Source organism: Hyperoodon ampullatus (genome assembly GCF_949752795.1).
Source record: "Hyperoodon ampullatus genome assembly, chromosome: 7".
In the NCBI taxonomy this organism is placed as follows: domain Eukaryota; kingdom Metazoa; phylum Chordata; class Mammalia; order Artiodactyla; family Ziphiidae; genus Hyperoodon; species Hyperoodon ampullatus.
The window spans coordinates 64,863,342-64,886,188 of NC_136920.1; the positions used below are offsets into that span (position 1 = coordinate 64,863,342).

The window sequence follows — 22,847 nt, forward strand, 5'->3', positions numbered from 1 at the left end:
GCGTCCCCTGCATCGGCAGGTGGACTCTCAACCACTGCGCCACCAGGGAAGCCCTGATTCTTTTTTTTTAAGGGATGAAGTCAGCTAGTATTTAGTTACTAATTTTAACCATCAATTTTCAGACATTTTTTTCTTCTTGCCAATAATTTTGGATATTTTTCGCTTTTAAAATTATGAAATCTATCAAATGTAAGGAGGAGTACCTGTATAAGTAATTGAATAAAAGCTTATGTACCCACTTGGTTTTTAACAGATCCTAACATTTTTCCATATGTGTTCAGACCTTTTTCTAAAAATTATGGTTAAAAACCCACAACATAAAATTTACCGGCGTAACCATTTTTAAGTGTAGGGTACAGTAGTGTTAACTATATGGACATTGTTGTGTGATAGATCTCTAGAACTTTTTCATCTTGCAAAACTGAAACTATACTCATCAAACAACAACTCCCCTAGTACTTGTAACTACCATTCTACTTTCTAATTCTAAGAGTTTGACTACTTTAGATAGCTCATATAAGTGGAATCATGCAGTATTTGTATTTTTGTGACTGGCTTATTTCACTTAGAATAATGTCCTCAAGGTTCATCTGTGTTGTAACATATGACAGTATTTTCTTCTTTTTTAAGACTAATATTCCATTGTGTATATATAAATTGCATTTTCTTTATCCATTCATCCGTTGATGGACATTGAGGTTGCTTCCACCTCTTGGCTGTTGTGAATAATGCTGCAGTGAAGAGGTGTGCAAATCTCTCTTTGAGATTCTGTTTTTAATCCTTTTGGATATGTACCCAGAAGTGGAATTGCTGGATCATATGGTAATTCTATTTGTAGTTTTTTGAGCAATATCCATACTGTTTTTGTTTTATTTTTATTTATTTATTTGGCCGTGACACGCAGCTTGCAGGATCTTAGTTCCCCGACCAGGGGTCAAACCTGGGCCCCCTGCAGTAGAAGCGCAGAGTCTTAACCACTTAGCCAGGGAAGTCCCAATAGTGGGCATTCTAACAGGTATGAGGTGATATCTCATTATGGTTTTGATTTGCATTCCCTTGACAGTTATATTGAGCATATTTTCATCTGTTTGTTTGCCATTTGTTTATCTTCTTTGGAAAAATTTCTATTCAAGTCCTTTGTCCAATTTTTAATTGGGTTATTAGTTTTTTGATGTTGTGTTGTAGAATTTCTTTATATATTCTGGATATAACATTTGCTACATTTCATAAGTGTGTTTTTTTCTCTTATGCTAATATCCATCATCATCTTCCAGAAAGGCAGGAACTTTATTTATTACACAGATGTCTTCATTTGAGATTCCTGTTGTGCCCCCATGACAGCCTCCTCTGTGTCTGATTTTGGCCCATGATTCATTATTAAAGCACAGGAAACTGACTACCTTTTGCAAGGTGGCCCTTTCTAAAGGTGTAATATGTATCTTACATACTTATTTTCACACAACCTGAAAATGTTGGTGCCAGAAATAATCAAGACATGATGGTGGGTATGGTATGAGCAACTACAGAGTGTTTGATCTCTAGCTTATTTATTTCATTTATTCATTATCATATTTTCCCCAGTTGATCATTTTCTAACAAAGGGCATTAATTGTATCACAGAGCCTTTTTGAGAATTAGATGGGCTATGTACCTGCCATCACTTATTATCTCTGGTAATTGTAGTGCCCTTATGATCTCTTCTGAATCCTTCACCACCCCATGTATTTGCCAGCAGTTTGTGTCCAGGAATCAGCTATCTCTTCAAGATGTTTCAGTTAGTGTAGATTTTTTCCCCTTAGGATAGATACTATAGGTCCTGAAGCCTTCCTAAAGAAAGTTAACACTTGACCAGCTTTCAGACAAGAAATAACTTTTATTTATTGCAGATATATCAGTTACCTGTCGATGTAGTTATTTGGAGATTTATAGATAATTCAGTGAAAAGGACAAATGCTTGAATTACAGTCAAACCATAGGCATTTCTTAACATCATGACCCAAATTAACTTGTAATCTGCCTTTTTCAAAATTCATCTTCTAGATGAACACTGTAAAGATCATAGAGTGCTTACTACATTTTTTTTTTTTTTTTTTTTTTTGCGGTACGCGGGCCTCTCACTGTTGTGGCCTCTCCCGTTGCGGAGCACAGGCTCCGGACGCGCAGGCTCAGCGGCCATGGCTCACGGGCCCAGCTGCTCAGCGGCATGTGGGATCTTCCCAGACCGGGGCACGAACCTGCGTCCCCTGCATCAGCAGGCAGACTCTCAACCACTGCGCCACCAGGGAAGCCCCTTACTACATTTTTATAGGTGTTTTCCCTTCCATTTCCTTGTCTTATTTCTGTTATATAGTGACAGTACTTGTTCTGAAAATTAGCCTGTCCCAATCCTCTACTCATCAGGGGGCTTAACAGCAGAGTACCAGTTTTACTTTGAGGCTTCTCTGTTAGCCCTTAGAAGTAGCGCAAGGAAGTACTGAAGTTTCAGTCTGCTTTATGAACAGTTATAGATTAGAAATATTTCAGGAATCCCTGAAAAGTCAGCCCGTGATTGACTTTTATCACAGCACTGATACTTTTCAGAGTCTAAACCATAGTCCCTGGCTCTAATCCAAAGAGGGTGTAGTTTATAGTGTTTATAAAACAAAAATCTTCAAGTAGTCCTAACATAAATATAATTGCAAATTATTACTGCTATCTGCATATTGCTCTTTTAAATATTGACACTGAAATCAGATTTTTAGACCTGGAAAGGTCCTCAAGAGATGCTCTGGTATCCAGTTCCCTGACTCAAGGCAGCTAAATTATCCCAACTCATGTTTGAGGCAACTCAAGGCCTACCAAGGTAATGGGACCCGGAGATGGGAAAAGGGAGGAAGGGGGTTGTGGTGATGATTGGTAAAAGAGCCATTCCTCCATTTATTCTGCACCAATTGTGTGTCTATTGTGTGCCAAGTACTTTTTAGGCACTTTAGTCAGCAATGAGCAAACAGATAAAAACACCTGCCCATTCTATTTGAGGGAGAAATAGATAAGAAAAAAAACAAATAAGTAAATACATGTAATATCTCAATTTATTAGTACTATGCCGAAATATAAAGGAGGGAAGAGAGCTGGGGTATATCATCATTAGGGGGTTGGAGGTACAGTTTGCAATGAGGTGAATAAGGAAGCTCTCGTTGAGGTGCCATTGAACAAAGACTGGAAGAAGATGAGGGAGTAATAATGAAGATACCAGGAAGAATGTTTCAAGCAGAAGAACATCAAATGTAAAGGTCCTGAGGCAGCAGAACATCCAGTATGTTTGAGGGAAAGCAAGGGCACCAGTGTGGCTGAAATGGAATGAATGAGACGGAGAGTAGTAGACATGGGGGCAAGATCATTGGCCTCATAGGCTAGTGTAAGGACTTTTGGCTTTACTCTGATGAGAAATCATCAAAGGGTTTTGAGCAGAAGAGAGATGTGATCTAACTTTTTCATTCAAAAGGACAATCTGACTGTTGTGTTGAGAGGAGATGAGGGAAGTCACAGTAGAAGCAAGGAGACCAGTTAGGATGCTATTGCAGTAATATCTCAGGGTGAGAGATGGTCAGGGAGGTAATGGTGAAGCTTGTGAGAAGTGGCCAGGTTCAGCATAGATTTCTGAAGATTGAATCAACAGGATTGACTCAATCCATTCATGGATTCTAAGTGGGAATCTTCAACCATGTTAAACCCAAAGAACACTAATTATGGGAATTTTAGACATGGTACAGAACTGATGGGCAAGACTTGGGTGTGCCCAATAGTTTACTGATGAATTATTAAAAGCATGCTCTGGACTTCGGGCAAATACTTTTACCCTGCATAGTAAGTGAAATTTCAGCTTATTTCAAACACTGTTCACTTCCATAGCAATTTTTTATGGTTCATAAATATTGTTTGTAGATTTTATTTCATATACATTGTTCTTTGTTCTCAATGCCTACATTTTTTTCAAGGTAGAAAATGTTGCTAGCCCAAATAAATCGAGATTCTCAGGGAATGACAGAGTTTCCTGGAGGAGGAATGGAGGCTCAGCATGTTACCTTATGCCTGACAGAGGCAGTAACTGTGGCAGGTGAGCAATCTTATTTGAAGGGATCATGTGGGTTTGGAAATATTAAAGGAAAAATGAAACCGTACAGTACTGTTTACTTTGTTCCTCCTCCTTTAGCTAAAGGCAACACAAAGCTAAGCCTTTTTATGAGCATTTTTACCCTGGTATGGGTGCTGGTATAGTAGGGTTTAGAAATATTTTTTGTAAATGCTGTAAGAAATCCCATTTGAGTCTAAGTTAAGCAGTCTGCCTTTTGACTAATTTTTATTTTTAAAAAAATTAAACAGCACACACATATGATAGTTATCTAAAGAAAATAACTATTTTTTTTATAATAGATGGTGACAATTTAGAAAATATGGAAGGTGTAAGCCTGCAAGCAGTAACACTTGCAGATGGTTCTACTGCTTATATACAACACAATTCTAAAGGTATGTGCCTCATATACAGCCCATTGGTTATTACCAGCAATTCATAACCTCAGAGTTGGAACACCTAGCAGTTATACCGCTTCCCAATCCCTCCTACAGACACTGTACTACATATGGTAGTAATTTCAGTTTAACTTAAATTTTGTTTTGATAATTTGAGGACACCTTTTGAGATATTTGGAAGATACTCTGGGGTATCAGAATTAGTGAGGAAGAGGGGAGGGGGTAGTGTCCCTGACCTATTTTTACTAAGTCCTTTCTCACTTTTTCCCTTTAAATTATTATTTAATGTTTTTACAAAGTATGCGTAAAAGTAGCCATTTGGTTTTGCTTTTATAACATTGTTTCTAAATCAGTGTTTACTTTGCTCCAAGAAATAGCCTAGTTCTCAAATTCCTTGTTTTTTTTGGAAAGCTACTGAGCATGTGTATACATAGTCAAGGGACTTGTAGCCCCCAGGGATGAGAATGACAGCTGGCCTCGTGTGCACTGATACATCTTTCTATCTTCCCAGTTTCAGCTTCGCTGGGGTCAGGGTCACGATCCCTAAGTGGCTCTGAAAGGTATATAGAGGTTTGACTCATGTAGCTTGCTCAGATGAGCCACTCTTCCTCTTGAATTTGTCTAATTGAAAATCGGAGGGGAGAAAGGATGGCTGAGGGAGGATTTTCTGCTTTCTGTAGGATCACTGGATGTGTTATTGAATTGCCTCAGAACATTGAGGGAAGAATCAAGATGAACATGATCTTAAGTAGTGTATGTTTTTATAGTTGATATCATTTTGAAATTGTATAAAGTTTAGAATTTTTGCTTGTGCTAATTTATTGGCTTAAATCTTTTGTTCTAGATGGAAAACTCATAGATGGTCAGGTCATTCAGTTGGAGGATGGTTCTGCTGCCTATGTTCAACATGTACCCATACCTAAAAGTAGTAAGTATTTGATATTTACTTACTCTTCTGATTCTCATACTTAAGTATTTGCTGCCTCCAACTGCCTCTTACTACTTAAACTTAGTCCTGATCTCTAGGCCTCCTTCTGAAAGGGGAGATAGGTAGATGTCAAAGAGAGGATCTAAAGGCCATTTTAACTTAATTGAGATTTTCTCTCGAAGTTAATGGAAAAGAAATTACTAGACTGCACTCTGGAGATAAATGGACAGCAGTTCTAAGTGAATATTTCTATTATTTGAGATAAATCCTACACGCCTTCTCATTTTCTTTTTTTCCCTTCTTTCAATTCTCCTATTCCCTGGTAAATATTCCTAAAACAGGTATTCTAATATCTTTTTACCTTTAAACACTTATTCAGAGCAGCTTTGCTGAAATTATTTAAATGTTGAAGGATCCATAAAGGAAGTGTAGGTTTGTATGATGTGTTTAATGGTTTATTGACTCTGTTGTTGCTGAGTTATCAGAATATGCTTAGAAAATATGGGATCTAAATGTAAACATTGTTCTTGAGCAGGGGACAGTTTGCGTTTAGAGGATGGGCAAGCAGTGCAGTTAGAAGATGGAACTACAGCGTTTATTCACCATACCTCCAAAGGTAAATTAGCTTTGAACATTTGAATAAAACAAGGGGGAGGTAGAGTGTGGGAAAAATAAGACCTGCCTTTAGTTGCAGAAATGCTGTTGTCATGTAAAAGAAGGATTGTGCTTGTTCTCTCAATATAAGATGGTAGATTTTGGCACAGTCTAAGGGAAAACTTTCTAATAATATGAGTTGTCCAGTAACAGGTTGAAATAGCAAACCCCTGGTCCCTGGAAGACTTCAACTAGAAGCTGCTTTTAAAATATGAAATTAAACATTTGAAAGTTAAATTGTTGATTTTTTTCTTCCTTTTAAATATAATGTCTTTAGCAAGGCCCTTTGCCCCTGTGTTGGTCTTTAAAACTAAATAAAATTTTTTTTTTTTTTTTTTTGCGGTACGCGGGCCTCTCACTGCTGTGGCCTCTCCCGTTGCAGAGCACAGGCTCTGGACACGCAGGCTCAGCGGCCATGGCTCACGGGCCTAGCCGCTCCGTGGCATGTGGGATCTTCCCGGACCGGGGCATGAACCTGTGTTCCCTGCTTCGGCAGGCAGACTCTCAACCACTGTGCCACCAGGGAAGCCCCTAAATAAAAAATTTTAAACTATCTGAAGCAAATATGGCAAAATGTTCATGCTTATTAGCTTTGTGTAGGGAGGACCAGGGGTTTGAGGTGGAATGTATAGGAGCAATGAGCACAGCTCTGTAGCCAGACTATCTGGGTTCAAATCTGGGTCTGCTGTCTTCTAGCTGTGTGCCCCTGAGCAAATTATTTAACCTTTTTGTGCTTCAATTTCATCATCTGAAATGAGGCTTATGATAAGTATCCACATCGTAGGGTAGCTGTGAAGACAAAGTGTACCAACATGTAGAGCACTTGGAACAATATTTGTCACATAATAAATGCTCAGTACATATTAGCTATTGTTATTACTTTATAAAATACTTCATTATAGAATGACTGTAAATGTTTTAAAAGACTATATTTAGTTGTGAAACCACAGGAAGAAATTTTTTAAAATTCAGAGTATTTGAATTTGTAAATAAATTTATTTAAAGTTGAGAAAAGTAAACTCTGAAAATGTTTTTTCCTTAGCAGTGGGAGTTGATCACAGGTTCACTGTAATTGGCTAGATTTATTTTTTCACAATGCTGTATGTTTCTTAGTATGGTTATTTAGAAGGGGGAAAAAAACATAGAGTCATACTGACATGAGTTCAGATCCTGGTTTCTCTGCATACTGATTTTTTTTTTTAGTACTCCTTTTTTATTTAAATAAATTGATTGATTGATTGATTGCTGCATTGGGTCTTCATTGCTGCGTGTGGGCTTTCTCTAGTTTTGGCGAGTGGGAGTACTCTTCGTTGTGGTGCGCGGACTTCTCATTGCAGTGTCTTCTCTTGTTGCGGAGCACGGGCTCTAGGCACACAGGCTTCAGTAGTTGTGGCACACAGGCCTCAGTAGTTGTGGCTCACGGGCTCTAGAGCGCAGGCTTAGTAGTTGTAGCGCACGGACTTAGTTGCTCTGTGGCATGTGGGATCTTCTCGGACCAGGGCTCAAACCCATGTCCCCTGCATTTGCAGGCGGATTCTTAACCACTGCGCCACCAGGGAAGCCCTGCATACTGATTTTTGACTGTTAATTGTTAGTTTTTTTAATTTCCTGGGTCCTAAGGAAAGTGACTTTACTTCCTCAAGCCTCAGTTTCCCATTGGTACAATAAGGTGGTAAATATACCTGCCTCACAGAATCATTGTGAGGATTGAATGAAATAACACACGTAAAGCACATGGGCCCTGCTCATAGTAAATATTCGATAAAAGTTCATTCCCTTCATCCTTTAAATATGTAACTGTTTATCAGACTACCTTTAATTTAATGGCATTCTCTTCTACTCCCTCAGATAGTTATGACCAGAGTGCATTACAGGCAGTTCAGCTGGAAGACGGCACCACAGCTTACATCCACCATGCAGTGCAAGTCCCACAGTCTGACACCATCTTGGCAATTCAGGCTGATGGGACAGTGGCAGGTCTACACACTGGGGATGCCACGATCGATCCCGACACCATCAGTGCTTTGGAACAGTATGCAGCAAAGGTACAGCATTTTACAATGTGAAGAACATCCCAGATACAGCTTCTTTATCTTTCACTAAAAGAAAAGAAAGCAAAAAAAAAAATAAGAAACTAGGAATTCAGAGTCAAAATCAGACAGCATCAAGGAGAAGATCAGCATTTATCTTAAAAGAAGTGAAGGGTAGAAAGAAACATTTGAAGACAAAAAAAGGAATGGAGTAAAAGCTTATAGAAGAGAAATGGGTGGCAGGTAATTCACACAAAGATATACTCAAGTATGAGTGCCATAAAAGAAACAGTGAGGTATAGATGGAACTGCTTATGAATTATAAAGTAGAGACTAGAGTTTGGAAAAGGTGAAGGAAAATCTCAACTAAGTTTTACATCAAAAGGGCTGTGTTTTTTTTCCTGCATTGAAATTATATCATTTATATAATTTAAAAGGTTTTTCCCCCATTTTTTATAATGGAAATTTTCAAACATAAACAGAAATAAATGATAATGTACCCATGTACTTATCTCCCAGCCTAAACTGTTATCAATATGTGAAATTTTTTTTAAGCTTTATTTTATTCCTATAGGTGTCCATTGATGGAAGTGAAAGCGTAACAGGTTCAGGAATGATTGGAGAAAATGAGCAAGAGAAAAAAATGCAGGTATGTAAGGCTACTTTTTTATATTAGAATCTCTTTCTCTTAGCATTTCTGAGCCCTTCTAGGGATGAAAGCAAGAACTCACTACCTCCCTAGGAATATCTTACCAGTTCAGAAAAACAGTGTATGCATTAGGCAGCAGCTTTCTCAGATTACCTCCTCAGGTCCCAGAATTCATTATATGGATGAAAGTGGCACTAAAGAAATAGAAATATCACAGAAATCCAGATGAAGCTTGTGTTCTGGAGTCCAAAGCAGTTTTGGAGACCAGGCGGTCTTCTGTCTGCCCCACCCTCGGCAGTTTGTGGATCCTTTTTCTGGGCCTTCACCCTTACTGTGACTGACTAACCCTTGCTACTTTGGTTTTTATATGTTTTTGTTTCTTCTGTTTACAACTGATTCCCTCCATACTTTCCTTTTCAACTTCTGGAGAGAAGGTCCAGTCTAGCTAATTGTCATTGTTCCTTCTGGGCAAAGCTGTTTTTACCGCTTCTACCAGATTCCTTCCTGGGCTGCAGATGGCCACGGGTTGGCTGCCCTTGATTCAGATGCTCACCTTGTGTCCAGTGCTTGGCTATCCCTTACCCAAATAACAGCGTAGAGCTGCAGGGCCTCACCAAGGTTTGTAGTTAAGTACAGAGTAGTCACAGATGCATTCTGGGAGATCTACAAGTTAAATTTCAAGACTCTGTTATGAATTATGTATTTTTGTGTTTGTTTGAGGGGTTGGTGTTTGTGTGGGTGGATGTTCTTGGAGCTTCTATAATCACTGTAGTATATTACTGCTTTAATGCTGCTCCTTTTTTTCTCAGCAATTATCTCTAGTATTTGGCTGACTGCTCCCTCATAGTTTTTTGCAGTCTTCCAAGTGTTTTATCATATTTAACTCCTAAAGTTATTGCTTCAGGGCAACACTTTTTAACTTGAGCATTAGCATCACCACTTAATGCCATTGAGTAGTACTGTTGGGGGTTATCAAGAAGATTTTATATTTATAATAATAATAAATAATAAAAGAGGGCTTCCCTGGTCGCGCAGTGGTTGAGAGTCCGCCTGCCGATGCAGGGGACGCGGGTTCGTGCCCCGGTCCAGGAGGATCCCACGTGCCGGGGAGCGGCTGGGCCCGTGAGCCATGGCCGCTGAGCCTGCGCGTCCGGAGCCTGTGCTTCGCAATGGGAGAGGCCACAACAGTGAGAGGCCCGCGTACTGCAAAAAATAATAATAATAATAAAATAATAATAAAAGAAATCACTGGTAAAAATTTGATGCTTTTAAACATTGCTGGATAGCCAGTATTTCTGTTTATCACTGAAGTAATGCCATGAAGTAGCAGTAATATAAACACAGTTTGTAAATCATTAAGCCCACCAGCTTTGAAACTACATGATTCTTGGCAAAATTTTCAAGTCTTTGAATTCATAAAATGAGACTTTAATATTTTTTATACTGCAGTATGTCAAATCTATCAAAGTCAAACTCTACTAAAATGCAAACACAGTGTAAATATATACAAGAGATGTAGGTCAGTGCCTTGGAGTGGCCCAATAGGGTTCTGTCTCTTATTAGTGACTAACAATTAAGTTTTTAAATAATAGAATATTTTTAAAGAAAGATAGTTGTAACTACACTTGTAGTAAACTAGAATAGGTCTTACAAAAAATGAGTGAATTTACCATTGGTCCGTATAACATTATACTATTAACATAAAATTCTATTACGACCAATAATTAATTTCTGAACCCAGAAACATACTAGGAATTCAGAACTGCTGAAACAGAATGTCGTAAAAAACACGCTTACTCTTTATCTGCAGATATATAACCATTTGGTGTTTGTGCCAATAGACAAAGAAAATGAAGAAAGTTGAATAGGATTTTTGTTCTGACTGTAGCTTTTTCTCCTTTTCCCTTTGTACCTCTCCTTTACAGACTAGATCTATGCTGTCCAAATGTTGTCGCTACTGAGCACTTGAAATGTGACTAGTCAGAATTGGCATGTGCCGTGAGTGTAAAATACATACCAGAGTTCAAAGACTTACAATGAAAATAAGAATGTAGGGCTTCCCTGGTGGCGCAGTGGTTGAGAGTCCTCCTGATGCAGGGGACGCGGGTTTGTGCCCCTTGACGGGAAGATCCCACATGCCGCGGAGTGGCTGGGCCCGTGAGCCATGGCCGCTGAGCCTGCGCTCTGCAACGGGAGAGGCCACAACAGTGAGAGGCCCGCGTACCGCAAAAAAAAAAAAGAAAAGAATGTAAAATATCTCATTAATAATGTCTCCTGTTGATTACATGTTGAAATGATAATATTTTGGACATGCTAGGTAAAATAATTACTAAAATTAATTTCACCTGTTTCTTTTTCCTTTTTAAATGTAGTTACTAGAACATTTAAAATTATATATGTGGGGACTACCCTGGTGGTGCAGTGGTTAAGAATCTGCCTGCCGGTGCAGGGGACACAGGTTCCATCCCTGGGAAGATCCCACGTGCCGCGGAGCAGCTAAGCCCGTGCACCACAACTACTGAAGCCCGCGTGCCTAGAGCTCGTGAGCCACAACAAGAGAAACCACCTCAATGAGAAGTCTGCGCACCACAACGAAGAGTAGCCGCTGCTCGCCGCAGCTAGAGAAAGCCCGCGCGCAGCAACGAAGACCCACCATGGCCAAAAAAAAAAAATTATATATATGGCTTGTATTTGTGACTTATATTTCTCTTCATTAAGTGCTAGACCAGAAGTTCCTGAATCTTCTGTCCTCCAAAACAATTGAGTACCATAGTTGAGGTTGAGGACCCAATACATGGTATTAAAAGGTCAAAATATCCCAGAAGAACCCCTGCAAATAAGCAGGACCTGTAACGTCTTGGTTTGTCTCTTAGTACTCATCCTACTTCTGCCAGAGTTGCTTAAGAAGTTGTAATTCTGTGTCTGGCTGAACTTTAAAGTAAAGAGGTCTATACCTAATGTGATAGATTTTTTTACAGTCTTGTTTCAAAGCTTTATTTTTTTTTCATTGTGATGCTTACAGTTTAGAGCTTTTTCTTTCATCTATAACATAAGCACACTAGTTATGCTGCTGAGCTGATCTCTTACTTGAAACCAGATTTCATAGAACAAGAAAGACCTAGAGTATCTAAAACATAATGCGCTCATGGGAAGGCAGTTTTGCCCCCTAGGGGACATTTGGCAGCGTCTGAAGACAAGTTTGGTCGTCACAACTGGGGACATCTACTGGGTAGATGTCCTGCAAGGCATAGAACAGCCCCACTACAACAAAGAATTATTCTGTTCAAAATGTCAGTAGTACCTAATTTGTTTTTTTGTTGTTTTTTGGGGTTTTTTTTGGTGGTACGCGGGCCTCTCACTGTTGTGGCCTCTCCCGTTGTGGAGCACAGGCTCCGGACACGCAGGCTCGGCGGCCATGGCTCACAGGCCCAGCCGCTCCGCGGCATGTGGGATCTTCCCAGACCGGGGCACGAACCCGTGTCCCCTGCATCGGCAGGCGTACTCTCAACCACTGCGCCACCAGGGAAGCCCCAGTAGTACCGAATTTGAAAACACTCATCTGAAGTACTCTGTTTAAGGATGCCCATGTGTTCAGTTGTAAGAACCATAAGGATGATGGGATATGTGTGTTTCAGGGAGGCTATGACTGTTGTCATCGCCTTCTAGCTACACCACCCTTAGTTAAGCAGAACAGTGTGCTATTAAAGTAACATGTAATTTGTAATAAAAACATCTCAGTCGAGCTTCCATTCTGCTATGTAGTATCTGTGTGACTGTGGGCAAATTACTTAATTTCTCTGGATCTGAGACTTATTAGCTAAATGAGAACAATAATCTTTGCCTTACCCATCTCGTGGGGTTATGAAAACCAAATGAGAGTTTCATTTGATTAATATTTTAGGTAACACATGAGTAATTTGTAAATGTGTTAGCATCATGCAGCATTGTTGATGCTTTACATGTTCTGTTAGAATCCAAGGCCCTTTTTCATGGTTTCCATTAGTTTTGACTTCATTAAAAACTAATTTTATTTACATTGGAGATCAAAGTCCTTTGGCTTGGCAGTTTTTTAAAAATAAATTTATTTTTATTTATTTATTTTTGGCTGCATTGGGTCTTCGTTGCTGCGTGGGCTTTCTCTACTTGTGGTGAGCGGGTACTCCCCTTGGTCGCAGTGCACATGCTTCTCATTGTGGTGGCTTCTCTTGTTGCGGAGCACGGGCTCTAGGTTCATGGGCTCAGTAGTTGTGGCTCAAGGCTCTAGAGCTCCGACTCAGTACTTGTGGTGCACAGGCTTAGTTGCTCCATGGCATTTGGGATCTTCCTGGACCAGGGCTCGAACCCGTGTCCCCTGCATTGGCAGGCGGATTTTTAACCACTGCGCCACCAGGGAAGCCCCAGAGTCATTTTTGAGCCAAGTATGACAATCTGCATGGATAGGATGTGGCAGCACCATCACCACATGCCCACAGAGTAGAATTTCTCTCTGTGGTACCTCAATTTTCATGGTACCTCAATTTCTAAAATAGGTTATAATCTTTGAAAAAACCTCTGACATCAGTGCAATTGTTTAAAGTCTTGTGTTGAGTTCCAGAGAAGTGATCTTCTACTTAACACTATGTAAGTATAGACTAGGATCATATGGATTGTAATGTCTCCCACAGGCGACTCAAATGACCTAACCCCTTCTTTTCCATTGCTTTTGAAATTGAAAATGATTTTTACATTGTTTAGAACATATGTCCTAAAATACATATACACACACACACACACACACACACACACACACACTTAATTCCCTGGAGTATGTCAAGGAACACCTGCATATAATGCATTGATGGATGCTCCCTGGCTTGACTTTTCTAGAGTGGGAATCGACCTGTGAGCGCTGACTATGCCCCCTTGTGGACCTCCTTTTGACTTCTTCCAGAGCTGCTGACTTCAGCCATGGAACAGAATTAACCTAACTGGCTCAGCATGATAGAATCTTCATAAAATGATGACCTGAGTCTGGAAAACCACATTACAGTTTTATCTTTTTTATCCTGAAAATTGTAATTTCATCTACTTTATTTCTGCATAAATAATTTAAATCATACTTTTTGTTTCATCTAGATTGTCTTACAAGGACATGCAACAAGAGTAACTGCTAAGTCTCAACAGAGTGGAGAGAAGGCCTTTCGATGTGGCTATGATGGATGTGGAAAATTATATACAACAGCTCATCATCTTAAGGTATATATGAAGGAAAGGCTGTGTCTAGTTATGAGAATAGGGCATTAAATGCCAATATAATGTGTTTGCAGTATTCAGACACCATTGTGTTCCGCCACCTATTAAGATACAAATACACTCATATACAAAAGCCTATGCAGATTTTAGAAACTGAACTCTTTGAGGGCTTGGACTATGTTTTCTTCATCTCTGGCTCCCTCATGTCCAGCATACTACGTGACACATGATAGGGGTACTCTACATATTTGAATACATTTTTCTCAAATGTGAAATTTATGTAATTACATGGGAGATATATGTGTAATCATTCCATTAACAGTGATTTGCTGAAATGTAGTGAAAGTTGGTGTTAATTTGTCCTGTTTGTCAAATACATAGGCCAAGTATTTTGATTGCAGCTAAACACAACATACCATGACCTATAAAAATAATAGCTACCATATATTGAATAACTCACAATGTGTCAGGAAGTGTGCAGTTAGCATATTTGGAATAACAGCCCTAGAGCCCATCTCCACTACTTATCAGTGTTTACATGTTACTTGACCTCTTAAGTACCTCATTTTCCTTATCTATAATATTGGATGATAAAAGTACCTCCCTCAACGAGTGGTTGTTAAAATTAAGTTAGTTAATTCTGTACATGTAAAGTACGGAAGAGAATGGCCTGGCATGTGGTAAAGGTTCAGTAAATGTTGGCCATTGTCATGAGTATTCATTTGTCACAGCAGCCCTCTATCATAGGTACTATTATGTCCCCACTTTAGAGAGAGGACTTTGAGGCTGAGAGAAGGCAAGTGCCATGGCCACACCACTGGTCAGCAGTGAAGCCTTGCCTCAGATTGAGGCCCCTCTGCCAGCAGCCTCCACACTCTTAGCCTTATGTTGTGTAGCATCTCCCTGTACTCCTGCGTCTCACCAGATACATGTTCCATTCAAACACCTTTGACAACTCTAGAAAAACTCAAACCTCCAGTATTCCTGTTCCTTATTTATTATTTTTTAATTTATATATATATATATTTTTTTTAATTTTTGGCTGCGTTGGGTCTCCGTTGCTTCAGGCGGGCTTTCTCTAGTTGCGGCGAGTGGGCTTCTCATAGTGGTGGCTTCTCTTGTTATGGAGCATGGGCTCTAGGCGCGTGGGCTTCAGTAGTTGCAGCACGTGGGCTCAGCAGTTGTGGCACGCAGGCTTCAGTAGTTGTGGCTCACGGGCTCTAGAGTACAGGCTCAGTAGTTGTGGCACACGGGATTAGTTGCTTCGTGTCATGTGGCATCTTCCCGGACCAGGGATGGAAGCTGTGTCCCCTGCATTGGCAGGCGGATTCTTAACCACTGTGCCACCAGGGAAGTCCCCTGTTCCTTATTTAAAATGAGTACTTCTTAACGTACATTTGGTCTATATTGAGAATTATTGACCTGTAGTTTTTGAGAAAAGAAGTTATCTTTTGTTTTCCAAAAATAACATACAAGCAACAACATAATTCAGCAGTTGGGAAATAAAAAAGGTCTCTGTGGAGACCATCCACCTGTGGAGTGCCTCAAGGAAATAAACTCATGCCCGTGTTTTAATAACAGGTGCATGAGCGATCACACACAGGAGACCGGCCTTATCAGTGTGAGCATGCAGGCTGTGGGAAAGCATTTGCAACAGGTAAAAACATGAATTTTCTTTGTTTCTTGGTTCCACTTGGGGGTCAGGCAGAGGCGGGTCAGAGGCAGGAACTGACCCCTTGCCTTGGTCTGAATTAGTGGGCACACAGTGACTAGTTTTCCAATCTCTCCCTTACTGCCTTTTGTCCTGCTTGTTCTGTTCTCTCTCTGTGTTCTCATTTTGCTCCTCAGACCTGTTGCTGCCTACTGTGTTTGTTATTTCACTCCACACTCTGCTTTCTTTTAGCAGGAAAAACAAAAGTCGAGCATTAAAGCTGACACAGAGTTTAACATTAGGACGGACCTTAGGGGGAACCATGGGAAACGGGTGCTTAGCAGTGGGACGGGTCCTGCCCAGGTACACATCCAGGAGGGCCAGGACCGTTGCCAGGCCTCCTGACTTCACCCTATTCCTCATTCCATGTCGTGATTCTTTTTGGTTTTGCTTCTCAGGATTTTTTCTTGTTTATTACGAAAATTTACAAACATTTATATAAATGAAAAATAATGTTATAGTATACCACCATAAACAGTTCAGCATGCATATCAGTAACTAACACTTTCAATATTTGTTTATATTTCTTTTTTGAGGTAAAATTTACATACAGTTTACAGTACAAATATTAATTGTAACATTCTATAAGGTTTTTTTTCCTGTATTCATCCATTTATTCATTTATTTATTTTTAAAAAAATTTTATTGGAGTATAGTTGATTTACAGTGTTGTGATAGTTTCAGGTGTACAGCAAATGAATCAGTTATACATATTCATATATCCACTCTCCCCCCCTTTTTTTTTTAGATTCTTTTCCCATATAGGCCATTACAGAGTATTGAGTAGAATTCCCTATGCTATACAGCAGGTTCTTATTAGTTATTTTATATATAGTAGTGTGTATATGTCAGTCTGAGTCTCCCAGTTTATCCTTCCCACCCCCCACTCATCCCCTGGTAACCGTAAGTTTGTTTTCTACATCGTGACTCTACTTCTGTTTTGTAAATAAGTTCATTTGTACCTTTTTTTTTTTAGATTCCACGTATAAGCGGGTATCATATGATATTTGTCTTTCTGTGTCTGACTTACTTCACTCAGTATGGCAATCTCTAGGTCCACCCATGTTCTGCAAATGGCATTATTTTGTTCTTTTCTATGGCTGAGTAATATTCCATTGTATATATGTACACATCTTCTTTATCCATTCCTCTGTTGATGGATGTTTAGGTTGCTTCCATATCCTGGCTATTGTAAATAGTGCTGCAGTGAACATTGGGGTGCATGTATCTTTTTGAATTATGGTTTTCTCCGGGTATCATGTCTTGATTCTACTTCAAGATTTTGGGGTATGAGTTGTAAACATCTAATAAGATTGGGGCACTTTAAAAAAAGAAGCACACAATCTCTTCTAGACAGAGATGAAACTATTGAATTTTCAGCAGGACAGTCCTGAGTTGTCATACTCTTGTACCTTTTTAATAGTTATTCTGTTGTGTTTGCCTAGTATTATATCCTTGGTTTTTACTGTATTTTTCAATAACTTAATCTCAATGGGCATGCTTAGAGGGGTCTTGTGTAATTACATTTCTTTTAAATTTTTCTTAAAGGTTATGGATTAAAAAGTCATGTCAGAACTCATACAGGAGAAAAGCCATATCGGTGTTCAGAAGATAATTGTACTAAATCTTTCAAAACTTCAGGAGATCTACAAAAACATATCAGAACTCATACAGGTACTGGTGTGAAGAAATGTCATATCTAGGCCAGGAGTTCTTAATCTGCAGGAAGGGACTTGGGGAAGTAGTTTCTGGAAGCGTTTCAGGGAGTCAACGTCAAGGGCTTCTCTTAAACTCCCAAAACTCCATGCAGTTTGCCATTCGTGCATGTATGCTTCTTTCCAGGATGAGGGCCTGTAACACTGTTAGATTCTCAAAGGGGTTCATGTTCCAAGAGATAAACAATGGCTCTAGACCACCAACCCTCTCAGTTTTCAGGAATTATCTGAGCAGCAGGCTTATTTACCTAGGATTATACATCTACTTAGTAGTCCAACAGAGACCAGAACCTAAGGCACCCAATTCCTTCTCAGTTTAGTACTGCTTCTTCTGCATTAAGCTGCTTCTAAGAAAAGTGTCTGAACCCCTCACAGCCCCTCAGAAAGAAAGGCTTGTTACTTCCTTGTGATCATCTCCCCTATCCTTAAATACCTTCTCTGCTTTTCCTAAAGGGTACTTTGTTCTTATCTTCCCTCCCCTCCCCTCCCCTCCTTGTACTTGATTATTTGCAGATTGGTAATATAAAGGTAATTATTTGCTTTGGATCAGAGCTGGAAGAGTTTCAGAAACTGTTGATAAGAGATGCTATTATAAGCTGTTGACTAAGTAGTATAGCATAAGGTCCTTTAGTTTGAGATTTTACTGCAGATGTTTTAAACATAGTGTTATCGCTTTGTCTCCAAATACTTCTAAGTATTCTGAGATAGTTTAGCAGATTTTCATGGAGGATTCTTCATTAAAGTTTAACTTTTAGTTCAAATATGATCCCAAATCGGCTTTACTTTACAGTGTTCAGGAACAAAGCTATAGGTCCCTGCTTCTATTTCATTCGTGCTCTTAGTTTTATCCGTTATATCAGAGGCAAGCGTCTCCAAGCTCCTGAGAATAGTAATATATTCAGCAAGTATTTTTGATTCATATTATGTGTTAGACACTAGATTTAAAAAAAAACAAAAATTATTTTTCTTCAAGTATTATAGAATAAATAAAGTAGGAGGTAAGCTTTTAGGGGATTCTAGGGTTGTTCTACCTTAATCCTTATTCTTGACTCTGTTTTTCTTTTGTATTTCTTTATGATATGTATTTCTTTGTCTTCTTTTCTCAGCTTATTTTTTAATATGCCTTTCTGGGTAATTCCATCTTGGAAAGTCATGTAATCAGTGATGAGTTTTGAATACTATTCAGGTTTTCCTATGTAAATTTAAGTTTGGAGTAGACGATGCTGTTGACAGAAAAAAAGAGAAAAAAACTCAAAGGGCAGCTCAATACGAAAAGGCTAGAGTCTGAGCATGAATGATCCTAGGCAGAACTGAAGGATAAGACATTTCAATTTTCTGTGTATTTTTGCACCATTTAATGTATTTCCCTTCGTGTTTTCAGGAGAAAGGCCCTTTAAATGTCACTTTGAAGGCTGTGGTCGGTCTTTCACAACATCAAATATCAGAAAAGTGCATATTAGGACACACACAGGAGAAAGACCTTATTACTGCACAGAACCAGGATGTGGGAGGGCATTTGCCAGTGCAACCAATTATAAAAACCATGTGAGGATACACACAGGTAACGGTCTCTAGTTCTTGGTCTTCTGTCTTTCAAGGCTCAGTTGAATTCCTGCCTCTCCTATAAACCATTTACAAGTAATCTCTTCCCTCCTTCCTGCTACTTGGCATGGTAGAAATGGATTATGCAACTTGAAAAAACTTCACCTTAGTATTTTTACATTTATTTATTCAACAGTTATTGACCATCTGCTGTGTGTTCCCCTGCCAGGCACCAGAAATACAGAGACAGACAAGATATTGTCCAGGACAGTTGATTTAGGGAGGGATAGTAGACATAATTATTGCAGAGTGTCTATGGATATATATTTTTTAACAGCTTTATTGAGATATAATTCACGTACTGTACAATTCATCCATTTAAAGTATATGATTCAGTGTTTTTATTATATTCACAGGGTTGTACAACCATCACCAAAATCCAATTTTAGAACATTTTCATCTCACCTGAAAGAAACTCCATACTTGTTAGCAGTCTTCTCCACCCTACCCCCCAGCCATAAGCAATTATGGATTTTCCCATTCTGAATATTTCATATAGATGTACAGTATATGGTGTTTATTGTCTGGTTTCTTTCCCTTAGCATAATAGTACTGAGGTTCAGCCATGTCATATCAGTAGTTCTTTCCTTTTTAATTACTGACTAGTATTCCTTTATATGAATGCATCAAATTTTATCAGTTTACCAGTTACTTTCACTTTTTGGCTATTATGAATAATGCTGCTGGAGTATTCATGTACAATTTTTTGTGTGGATGTGTGGTGTTTTTTTTTTGGCTGCACCACACAGCTCTTGGGATCTTAAGTTCCCTTGCCAGGGGTTGAACCTGGGCCCTTGGCAGTGAGAACGCAGAGTCCTAACCACTGGACCGCCAGGGAATTCCCTTTTTTTTTTTTTTTGGATATCTTGGGTATATACCTAGGAGTGGAATTGTTGGATCTTATGATAACTTTGTTTAACATTTTGAGGAACTGCCAAATTGTTTTCCAAAGTGGCTGCAACATTTTACATTCTCACCAGCAATGTATGAGGGTTCCAGTTTCTCCACATCCTAGCAAACAGTTGTTGTTATCTCTCTTTTTGATTATAGCCATCATAGTGTGTGTGAAGTGGTATCTACCTCATTGTGCTTTTGATTTGTATTTTCCTAGTGTGCTAATGATGTTGAGCATCTTTTTATGTGCTTGTTGGCCATTTGTATGTATTTTGGGGGGAAATGTCTCTTCAGATTCTTTGCCCATTTTTTAAATTGGGTTGTCTTTTTTTGTTGTTGGGTTATAAGAATTCTTTATTATATTCTGCATACAAGTCCCTTGTTAGGTATGTGATTTACAGATATTTTTTCCTGATTTTGTGGGATTCTTTTTTTCAATTTCTTGATGGTGTCATTTGTAGCTCAAAAGTTTTTAATTTTTTATTTTTTGGCCACACTGCATGGTTTGCAGGATTCCTAGTTCCCCAACCAGGGATCATACCCGGCCCCCTGCAGTGAAAGCGCTGAGTCCTAACCACTGGACTGCTGGGGAATTACCAGCAGTAATTTTTTAATTTTTTTAAATTTTTTAAAAAAAATTTTTTTAATTAGAGTATAATTGTTTTACAATGTGGTGTTAGTTTCTGCTGTACAATGAAGTGAATCAGCTATATGTATACCTATATCCCCTCCCTCTTAGACCTCCCTCCCAGCCTCCCCCATCCCATCCATCTAGGTCGCCACAGAGCACCAAGCTGAGCTTCCTGTCCTTTATAGCATGTTCCTGCTAGCTACCTGTTTTACGCATGGTAGTGTATATATATCAATCCTAGTCTCCCAATTCGTCCCACCCTCCCCTTAAAACGTTTTAATTTTGATTCTCCACTTTGTGGTTGTATTTTTTTAAATTTGAAGTATGGTTGATTTATAATATTGTGTTAGTTTCAGATGTTGTTTTTTTTTTTTTTCGGTGCATGGGCCTCTCACTGTTGTGGCCTCACAGGCTCAGCGGCCATGGCTTACGGGCCCAGCCACTCCGCGGCATGTGGGATCCTCCCGGCCCGGGGCACAAACCTGTGTCCCCTGCATCAGCAGGCGGACCCTCAACCACTGCACCACCAGGGAAGCCCGAGAGGGAGATTTTTAATGTATTGTTTTTATTACTGATATTAAGAGTAAACTTAGGATAATTCAAAGTGAAAAGACATTTTTGAAGAATGGAACTTTAGTTGTGTAAGTTAGTCTGCATTCTGCAGACCCCTGGATATCTCTGGAAATGTTTTTGGGCATTTACAACAATCCGTTTCCTTTGAAAATGGTACATTAACAAGTTTTGAATACTGCTATGGACAGAGGGGAAGCCTTAAGAGGATTTCAAGAAAATTTGTTTTTTTAGGAAAAAAATCGCTCTGTCAATACCATAGAAAGAAGTTAAAGGGAGATGAGACCATAAGCAAGGAGACTGATTAAGGGCCATTCGAATATTTGAAGTGAGTGAGATGGAGAAGGATAAAAATGAAAGACATTGAAGAGGTATCAGCAAAGGACCTGGTGACCAAGTTAGTCATGAGGAAGGATGTGGAGAAGAGAAAATCCTATTGCACTGTTGGTGGGAATGTAAATGGGTACAGCCACTATGGAAAACAGTATGGAGGTTCCTCAAAAAATTAAAAATAGAACTACCATACGATCCAGCAGTTCCACTTCTGGGTATTTTAATGAAGAAAACAAAAACACTAATTCAAAAAGGTATATACACCCCTGTGTTCATTGCAGCATTATTTACAGTAGCCAAGATATGGAAGCAACCTAAGTATCCATTGATAGATGAATGGATAAAGATGTGATACACACAGGGACTTCCCTGGTGGTCCAGTGGCTAAGACGCCATGCTCCCAATGCAGGGGGCCCGGGTTCAGTCCCTGGTCAGGGAACTAGATCCCACATGCCTCAACTAAGAGTTTGCATGCCGCAATTAAAGATCCTGCATGCCACAACTAAAAGATCCCACATGCTGCAATTAAAGATCCCACATGCTGCAACTAAAAGATCCCGCATGCCGCAACTAAGACCCGACACAGCCAAATAAATAAATATTAAAAAAAAAAAAGATGTGATACACATACAATGGAATATTAGCCATAAAAAAGAATGAAATCTTGCCATTTGTGACAACATGGATACCTAGAGGGTATTAAGCTAAGTGAAATAAGTCAGACAGAGAAAGACAAATACCATATAATTTCACTTATGTGGAGCTTAAAAATAAAACACAAACGTAAAACAAAAACAGACATGTGGATAGAGAAAACAAACCTGGTAGTTGGCAGAGGGGAGGGGGTTGGGGGATGAGTGAAATTGAGGCGAGGGAGATTAAGAGGTACAAACTTCCAGGTATAAAATAAATGAGTCATGGGATATACAGCATAGGGAATTTAGTCAATAATATTGTAATAACTTGGTACGTTGATAGATGGTAACTAGACATCATGGTGATCATTTCGTAATGTATAAAAATATTGAATCAGTATGCTATACACCTGAAACTGATGTAATATTGTAAGTCAATTATACTTCAATTTAAAAAAGTATAATTTCAAGACAAAAACACAAAACAACCCCCCTCCCACCAAAAATACAAACTCATTTCCATCTTGACTGTGGTTTGGTGCCACCTAGTGGCAGTTTCTGCTCCAGCCTAAATATGAATAGGGCTGGTTCTCTGAGTTGGAATTGCCTGACATTTCCCTGCCTGGCCTTGCCCTTGTCATATCTCCCCCACAACCATTCCCCAAGATAAGAACTTTAACCTGCCCTGCTATGAGAATGCAGGCTGGGCAAAGGACAGAAGCAATCTCAATTACTAATGTCTAAGACGTATGTT

The 22,847-nt window shown here is 39.2% G+C and overlaps 1 protein-coding gene across 3 annotated transcripts in view; it reads left to right on the forward strand.

Annotated features, from left to right (window-relative positions):
* Positions 1 to 3,981: 3,981 nt before the first annotated feature.
* The window catches only part of ZNF143 (zinc finger protein 143), a gene marked incomplete at both ends in the record, with an annotated part of 38,851 nt that continues 19,985 nt past the window's right edge, over positions 3,982 to 22,847 (forward strand). The window contains 10 exons of one of the 3 annotated variants that reach the window (XM_079708342.1): positions 3,982 to 4,096; positions 4,414 to 4,506; positions 5,354 to 5,437; positions 5,970 to 6,053; positions 7,940 to 8,136; positions 8,696 to 8,770; positions 13,886 to 14,005; positions 15,584 to 15,659; positions 17,262 to 17,387; positions 18,810 to 18,989. In XM_079708342.1, the coding sequence (XP_079564468.1) occupies positions 3,985 to 4,096; positions 4,414 to 4,506; positions 5,354 to 5,437; positions 5,970 to 6,053; positions 7,940 to 8,136; positions 8,696 to 8,770; positions 13,886 to 14,005; positions 15,584 to 15,659; positions 17,262 to 17,387; positions 18,810 to 18,989 (1,147 nt within the window). The remainder of the gene's footprint in view (positions 4,097 to 4,413; positions 4,507 to 5,353; positions 5,438 to 5,969; positions 6,054 to 7,939; positions 8,137 to 8,695; positions 8,771 to 13,885; positions 14,006 to 15,583; positions 15,660 to 17,261; positions 17,388 to 18,809; positions 18,990 to 22,847) is intronic. The other 2 variants (XM_079708343.1, XM_079708344.1) reach the window with 2 other exon arrangements.